The sequence below is a fragment of the Melanostigma gelatinosum genome, assembly GCF_949748355.1.
Source record: "Melanostigma gelatinosum genome assembly, chromosome: 22".
NCBI lineage: Eukaryota > Metazoa > Chordata > Actinopteri > Perciformes > Zoarcidae > Melanostigma > Melanostigma gelatinosum.
The window spans coordinates 117,501-126,636 of NC_136655.1; the positions used below are offsets into that span (position 1 = coordinate 117,501).

The window sequence follows — 9,136 nt, forward strand, 5'->3', positions numbered from 1 at the left end:
CATGTGTTGCAATGATTTGTTGGTGCAACATGTTACTCTCATGTGTTGCAATGATTTGTTGGTGCAACATGTTACTCTCATGTGTTGCAGTGATTTGTTGGTGCAACATGTTACTCTAATGTGTTGCAGTGATTTGTTGGTGCAACATGTTACTCTCATGTGTTGCAGTGATATGTTGGTGCAACATGTTACTCTAATGTGTTGCAGTGATTTGTTGGTGCAACATGTTACTCTCATGTGTTGCAGTGATTTGTTGGTGCAACATGTTACTCTCATGTGTTGCAGTGATTTGTTGGTGCAACATGTTACTCTAATGTGTTGCAGTGATTTGTTGGTGCAACATGTTACTCTCATGTGTTGCAGTGATATGTTGGTGCAACATGTTACTCTAATGTGTTGCAGTGATTTGTTGGTGCAACATGTTACTCTCATGTGTTGCAGTGATATGTTGGTGCAACATGTTACTCTAATGTGTTGCAGTGATTTGTTGGTGCAACATGTTACTCTCATGTGTTGCAGTGATATGTTGCTGCAACATGTTACTCTAATGTGTTGCAGTGATTTGTTGGTGCAACATGTTACTCTCATGTGTTGCAGTGATATGTTGCTGCAACATGTTACTCTAATGTGTTGCAGTGATTTGTTGGTGCAACATGTTACTCTAATGTGTTGCAGTGATTTGTTGGTGCAACATGTTACTCTAATGTGTTGCAGTGATTTGTTGGTGCAACATGTTACTCTAATGTGTTGCAGTGATATGTTGCTGCAACATGTTGCGACTGCAGCTTGCTGTAAATAACAGCTGTTTATCTCAACATCTACTTTGATGTATTCTTACTATTACAGTGTGTACTTTGTTGTACTAATACACCACTTATTACCTAATAAATGTGAGGACAGCAGCCAAATCTACCGCCAAATCTACCGTTTGATTTAAAATATACATAAATATAAATATATATTTATATGATATGAAACGAGAATGTTTCCTCATATTTGTGCCAACGACGTCTCTGATTTTCAAAGTTTTGAAGTCTGAAATTGAAACTGGGTCTCACATGGACAGAACTATAAAAACACTGCCAACTCCCACAATGCACCACAAGTCTTTCTTCTTCTTCTCTGGGTTCAAAGCAGGACGACAAAACAAACGGACATTTACTGTAAATGATTGTTGTCTTTAAGGATTGAGGGTGTAGTTTTACTGCTCAGTCAGCTTATTAAAGAGGAACGAGAAGAAAGCAGATTTACTGAAGAACGAAATAAACCGTGCGTGGAAGCTGTGACTTCAGAGAATTAAAACAATCTGAAAACTTTGTTCTACCAGGTGTCTTTGAACGCCTCACAGCTATAAATAACCTGCTGCAGATAACAGAGTTCTCTATGAGTCCTGCAGGACCAGGACCAACACCAGGACCCTGTGGCCCTCAGAGATCCTGAAGGACTGAGACAGAAGATTAGAACCAGTGATGAAGGTGAGAGAGGATGATGAAGACCTTCTTCTTCTTCTCTACAAGATTTAAAGGAAGATGAGAGCTCAAGAACCTCAAGAAGAAGAAAGAGAAGGAGGAAGAGCATGAGGAGGAAGGAGAAGGAGACGAAGAAGAAGAAGAAGAAGAAGAAGAAGAAGAAGAGATGGAGGAGGAGGACGGAGCTAACTGGACTGTTCTGGATTCTTTCTTTTTTAATAGGAACACAAGTGTTTAATGTAAGTATCTTGTGTAGAGGGATGAGCAGAAAACCTCGGGGGTGATGAAGTTAATTAAACACGGAGGACACACACACACACACAGTGAACAAAACTACACTTGTTACTGGTTCAGACCTTCAGCAGTAAAAGGAAACAGGAATGTTTCCAGCTGAGAGGAGGTTTCTCTTCAGACCAGATCCCAGAGACCAGATCAGTGAACAGGAAGTGGATCCACGACTCGACCCGTCGGGACAGAATCAGACGGTTTAGAGACCAGATCTACGGACTCTCTAACATCCAACAACAGGAAGTTCAGTTGAACCTCTCTGATCCTGTTCCTGTACTCTGACTCTGATGATGTAAGAGCTTCGTGAATAATTCAATCAGCTCAATTACCAACAAACAGCTCGTGAAGGATCAGCTGGCACGACCTCTTTAATCACATCACCGCTCGGCCTTCTGGGAGATGTGGTTTTCTGAGCGTGTTTGAACTGATCACACGAGTGTTCATGATTTAAACTGCAGCCCACGCGGTCACGTCTGTGTCTCTGGAGGACTCTGGATCATTCGACACACTACACTCGTCCTTTAAACATGGACGCAAGAATCACATCTCACACAGGACTCGAACCCCGGTCTCCTGGGTGAAGGTGTCACTTCTAAACGCAACCTAAACGGAACAATACTCTTCAGGTTATTACTATAAAGGTGGACGTCTTCAGGTACATTTAGAAACTGTGGTCTGTAAGTGAGAGCAGAGCTGAGGACGAAGACGAGGAAGCTCTCGATGTGAGAAATACTGAAGCGAGATGTTTTTAATCATCAGATGAAGTGATGCGACGTGATAATCAGATTCTTTCTCACAAACACTAACAGCTTCCCTCAGGCTCTCAACCAATCACAGCCCTGGGACCTGAACACCCCCCCCCCCCCCCCCACCACACACACACACATATTAAAGCCTGACACGCTCTGTAACGCTGATCCAATCAGCAGAAGAAGAAGAACCAATCAGCATTCAGAGCTCAGAGAGATGTTTAATGATGTGTGATGGGAAGAAACGTGAAATCAGCTGACGTGTCCGTATATTTATACAGACAGAGACAGACAGACAGAGACAGACAGACGGACAGAGACAGACGGACAGAGAGACAGAACGTGACAGATAATCTCCTTCAGAGACTCAGACCTCGTTACTGAACATCAGTGTTTTTCTGTTAATTTAACGTTGTCAATAAACAAAAGAGTTCTGTAGAACATGAATATTAGAGCTGCTGAATTGATCAACACATATATATATATATATATATATGTGTGTATGTCTGTGTGTGTGTGTGTGTGTCTATGTGTGTGTGTGTGTGCGTGTGTATGTCTGTGTGTGTATGTCTGTGTGTCTGTGTGTGTGCGTGTGTCTGTGTGTGTGCGTGTGTATGTCTGTGTGTGTGTGCGTGTGTCTGTGTGTGTATGTCTGTGTGTGTGTCTGTGTGTGTGTGTGCGTGTGTATGTGTGTGTATGTCTGTGTGTGTGTGTGTGTGCGTGTGTATGTCTGTGTGTGTATGTCTGTGTGTCTGTGTGTGTGCGTGTGTCTGTGTGTGTATGTCTGTGTGTGTGTGTGTGTGCGTGTGTATGTCTGTGTGTGTGCGTGTGTCTGTGTGTGTATGTCTGTGTGTGTGTGTGTGTGCGTGTGTATGTCTGTGTGTGTGTGTATGTCTGTGTGTGTGTGTGTGTGTGTGCGTGTGTCTGTGTGTGTATGTCTGTGTGTGTGCGTGTGTCTGTGGGTGTATGTCTGTGTGTGTATGTCTGTGTGTGTGTGTGTGTGCGTGTGTCTGTGTGTGTGTGATGTTTTGTCTGAATGAGGCTAAAAATAAGAGCAGCAGCTGCTGAAGCTTTTTATTGTGTTTCAGAGCTGGAGGAGATTTTACATTGACTCATACTGTAATAGTCAGATACTGTAAAACTACTATACTGTAGTACACTATAATACACTGTAATATACTGTAAAACTACAATACTGTAGTGCCATATAATACACTAATATACTGTAAAACTACTATACTGTAGTACAGGGATTCCCAAAGTGTGGTGCGTGAGGAAAAGTGTAATGGCGGTCTAATGGTGTAATAATATAAAATGTTTAAAAAAATGTAATTTTAATTTAAAAAGTGGGATTTTTCACAAAATAAAAACATGAATTACAAATATTCCCTTTGTAAGATTTAAAATTGAAAATGTACAATCGTGATGTGTAACTGTATTGTAATTTGATTCAGATTAATGTAACCGCTATGGTTAATTGTAAATGAAATGTGATAATCTGCCTCTGAGCCTGTGCGTGTGTCCTCACATCCGTATTGCTCTTTAAAAGTGACGCCTTGTGGAACTGAAAGTTATTGAAACTTTGTTGCAGTGTGTCAGTTTGTTTGCTTTGTTCTGATTCATATGATTAATATGATACAATGTTGCACTTTGTGTTCACACTGCAACATTTAACAGCGGACTAAATCTTGTAAACAAACGCCACACGCGAGCAAACTGTTCTCTCATTGGTCCGATTCTTATGCGCTATAAATAGGCTCTGTTGCTTTTTTTTTTTAATGGGGGGGTGCGCGAACCCGGTCGGGATGTAGAAGGGGGTGCGCGGCCTAAAAGTTTGGGAACCGCTGCTGTAGTACCATATAATACACTAATATACTGTAAAACTACTATAGTGTAGTACCATATAATACACTAATATACTGTAAAACTACTATACTGTAGTACCATATAATACACTAATATACTGTAAAACTACTATACTGTAGTACCATATAACACACTAATATACTGTACAACTACTATACTGTAGTACCATATAATACACAAATATACTGTAAAACCACTATACTGTAGTACCATATAATACACTAATATACTGTAAAACTACTATACTGTAGTACCCTATAATACACTAATATACTGTACAACTACTATACTGTAGTACCCTATAATACACTAATATACTGTAAAACCACTATACTGTAGTACCATATAATACTCTAATATACTGTAAAACCACTATACTGTAGTACCCTATAATACACTAATATACTGTAAAACGACTATACTGTAGTACCATATAATACACAAATATACTGTACAACTACTATACTGTAGTACCATATAATACACAAATATACTGTAAAACCACTATACTGTAGTACCATATAATACACTAATATACTGTAAAACTACTATACTGTAGTACCCTATAATACACTAATATACTGTACAACTACTATACTGTAGTACCCTATAATACACTAATATACTGTACAACTACTATACTGTAGTACCCTATAATACACTAATATACTGTAAAACCACTATACTGTAGTACCATATAATACACTAATATACTGTAAAACCACTATACTGTAGTACCCTATAATACACTAATATACTGTAAAACCACTATACTGTAGTACCCTATAATACACTAATATACTGTAAAACCACTATACTGTAGTACCATATAATACACTAATATACTGTAAAACGACTATACTGTAGTACACTATACACACTAATATACTGTAAAAAATCTAGAGATCTAACAGGAAGTAACGGTTTCAGATGTTCAAAGAGAAGAGACGCAGATGTTTCACAATAAAACTAATTCATTATTCATACACTCAGCTGATCTTTAAATCTGGTCAGATTTCATAAAATAAAATCATCTTCTAGAGCTGAAAGAGTTCACACACACAGACACACACACACTCACAGTGACTCATTGAAAATCTCTTTCTATTGTGAAAAAACAATAGCCGTGTGTGTGTGTGTGTGTGTGAGTGTGTGTGTCTGTGTGTTTAGGATTGTATTTGTTTTAGACTCGGAACATAAAACATTGTTTAACTCCTCATCTGCATCTATTTACTTGGTTAAAACACATTAAAAATCATAATTTGGTAAATGTAAGTACATACTGTATGTATTTGTACAAGTGTATTTTGTGTTTTAAGGACCTGAAGGATCCGCGTACACAAACATGATCCATAAATAAGATCTCTGTTCTTTCATGTGTCTCCAGATGTTTCACATCTTTTATCAACTTAACAAGCTGAGAGCCAATCAGATCGCTCCAACCCTGCCGTCGCCAAGGCAACTGATTTACCCTCTGGCCCCGAGTCTGGTCTTTGTGTTCCAGGTTCACCTGCTGACGTTCAAACAGAGAGGAGGTCTCACTCTGAGGATACAACAAGTACTGTTGTACAATACTGTCAATAGCTATGATAAACCAAGCTATTGTTGCAACATGTTGCTCTAACGGGTTGCAGTGATATGTTGCTGCAACATGTTACTCTGTGTTGCAGTGATATGTTGCTGCAACATGTTGCTCTAACGGGTTGCTTCAGTGTGCTCCTCCCCCTCTCCTCCAGGTGTGACTAGAGGTTGGGGGCGGGGCCACAGGTCACATGCCCTGCAGGTACAGACAGGTGATCTGTGCCACCGAATCCCCCGGTGGAGGACTGACCGGAGATCAGGTCACACACTGAAACCTGATCCTGGTCCAGGTCCCAAACAGACCAGGATCATAACAGCTGACAGGTGAGGTCTCGTTTCTTAAAGGTGTAGCGACACATGAGTTCATTCGGAGAACGATGCTGAGTCATCATCTTCTCATTCTACACACACACACTAGCAGCTTGTCGTGAACGAAAGCTGCTCGATCAATAATAACAAATGTATCTTGTTCCTGATTTTTAAATCAACAGGTTCATATTCATATGAATGTATTAATATTTATAAATCTGAGTTTTTCTGTCCAGCTGTAAAAGAAGGATCATCAACACGTTTCGTCTCATATTTTTATCTCTTAGTGTCTCGTTCTGCTGACATCAGCAGGTCTGACATCCCAGAATGCCGAGCGAGAGAAGAAGAAGAAAGACTGGAGTGTCTTTGTGTCTCACTTCGTCCCAGTGGACATGTTGTCTTTAACAATGTGTGTGTGTGTGTGTGTGTGTGTGTATTCATATTCACATCATCTCTGGATCTATGATTCTCAACTTTCTGCATATTTTTTCATTTCTGTCTAAAAGCCGAACGACTAAATAGTTTTCCTGTCGGTTTTGGCTGAGTCGTCACAAAGTGTGTGTGTGTGTGTGTGTGTGTGTGTCTTTAATTAGCAGCATTAACGGCTCAGAAGAGAAGAAGTCATGAAGAAGAAGAGGAAGAGCTCAGCTGTGATTTTGTGAAGCAGGTTGTTTGTTTCTGATCCTCAAAGTGAAGAGATTTACTCTGAGCGCGCTCAGTGCAGACGGAGGTTACACACACACACACACACACACACACACACACACACACACACACACACACACACACACACACACACACACACACACACAGTTGTGTCTAACGATCAATAAGCTGCAGACTGTTTGTCCAAGTCTTATTTTTATCAAAATGAAACTTTAAAGATCTTCATCTGAACATCAATCTGTTCTCAGATAAACATGAAGAGTAACGTGACGTGAGTCATAGATATGATGTCATCAGAAGACAGATGGAGGTGAACGAATCCAACAAACACCAACGATTCTTCTTCATGTGAAACTTCTGATCTTCAGAAACACAAAACATCTAAAACTAAATAGTTCTGAACGGAGTCGTTTCCTGCAGACGGAACTTTATTTTGAAAAGACTGTTTTCAGGAAATCATCCGAAACTCATGAGTCTGTTCAACTTCAGCACCATGGACAGAGACACAGAGAGGAGGAGGAGGAGGAGGAGGAGGAGGAGGAGGAGGAGGAGGAAGAGGAAGATCAACAGGTTCAAACTGTGGGACTTTAAACAACAGGAAGTGAAAGCAGAACTTAGTTTAGTCACTAAACTACTAAACTACCGGAGCTTTCAGCTAAAAACACAAACTCAAGTTCTCTCTTCAGAGCTTCTGCGACCCCCCCCCCCCCCCCCCACCTACCCCAGCGTGGTCATGGTGACGATGGTGTACCAGAAGGCTGCTGGGATGCTGGTGAACTTGCTCGCGCTGGACCCTTTCTCCGCGTAGAACATGACGGTGGCGAAGATGATGATGGCCATCGTGAGGCTGAAGAGCAGGAAGCCCAGCTCCGACGCGCAGCTCTTCAGCGTGTAGCCCAGGATGCGAAGTCCCGCGGAGTGTCGCGAGAACTTGAAGATCCGAAAGACCCTGAAGACGCGCAGCGTGACGAAGGCGCCGCTCACGTCCTCGTTGTCCGCCATCACGAGGCCGATGTAGTACGGCATGATGGCCACCACGTCGATGACGCTCATCACGCTCTTCATGAACCGGTACCGGCTCGGTGCCACGAGCAGCCGCAGCAGGTACTCCACCGTGAAGATCATGACGCACGCGGTGTCCAGGCAGAAGAAGGCCAGCGCGTACCGCTCGCCGCACGACACCTCGCGGACGCGGTTGGGCGCCGCGCCGCACGGGACCGTCTCCGCCACGTTGGCGAGCACCGACACCGCGATGAAGAAGCCGGTGACGTAGTAGAAGACCAGCGCCATGGTGGAAGTGTGCGGGTTCTCGAAGGCCCGCCACAGGGTCTCCCGGAAGCCCAGGTCCGCCGCCACCAGGTCTTTGGTCTGGTCCTCCTCGTCGTCCTGGATCCGCTCCTGGTTCTCCCGCCGCCGGTCCTTGTACTCCTCGTAGCAGCAGTCCCCGATGATCTCCGGGATGATGCCGAAGAACGCGAGCTCCTCGTCGTACGCGCAGATGCACTCCTGCCGCGGGTAGTGCAGCTTCCCGGTGCGGTAGAAGTTCAGCACGTGGCGGAAGATGTCCGCGTCGCGGTCGAAGAAGTACTCGTTGGTGTCCTCGTGGAAGAAGAAGTCCAGCTCCGTGCTGCCCAGCAGGGTGTCCGGGTAGCGCTCCAGAGTGTCCCGCCACGTCTGGAACTTTGTTCCGCTCACGTTGATGACGATGAGCCCCGCGTGGCCGCGCCGCTGCTGCTTCGGCGGAACCGGCATCGGCGTGCTGGCCACCGGCATCCAGCCGATGGCCGCCGCGCGGGCGAACGGCAGCCACGCCGCCACTCCTCCTGCCATGCTGGACCTGGTCCCGGACCTGGTCCCGGACCTGGTCCCGGAGCTCGTTAGAGGAAGATTCACGGAGCCCCGGAGCAGCGAGGGTGCATCTGGCGACGGACGGAACAGATCAGTTTTTACGCACAAGACGATGCGTAAAACAAACAAATCCGCACGTGATCAGCCCGGTATTGTTTGTTTTAATACAAACAGGAAGAAGAATCCAACCTAAGTCACATCCAGACAGAGACACTTCAGTTTTCAACTAAAATCCGGTTCCGGTCCTGAAACTCCCGGTCTGTGTTCGTAGTGTCTCCCTCCAGCTGCAACAAGTCCAGCAGGAGCATCAGGAGACCCGGACCCGGAGCGGCCACAGATCCGCTGCAGGCATGATCCCCA

General features: G+C 43.8%; 1 protein-coding gene across 1 annotated transcript in view; it reads right to left on the bottom strand.

The window, feature by feature from the left end:
- Nucleotides 1-8,758, bottom strand: part of kcnd2 (potassium voltage-gated channel, Shal-related subfamily, member 2) — a gene marked incomplete at its 5' end in the record, with an annotated part of 23,057 nt that extends 14,299 nt beyond the window's left edge. Inside the window, one exon of the mRNA XM_079294510.1 lies at nt 7,650-8,758. Within this exon, the coding sequence (XP_079150636.1) occupies nt 7,650-8,758 (1,109 nt within the window). The remainder of the gene's footprint in view (nt 1-7,649) is intronic.
- Between the last annotated feature and the right edge of the window lie 378 nt (nt 8,759-9,136).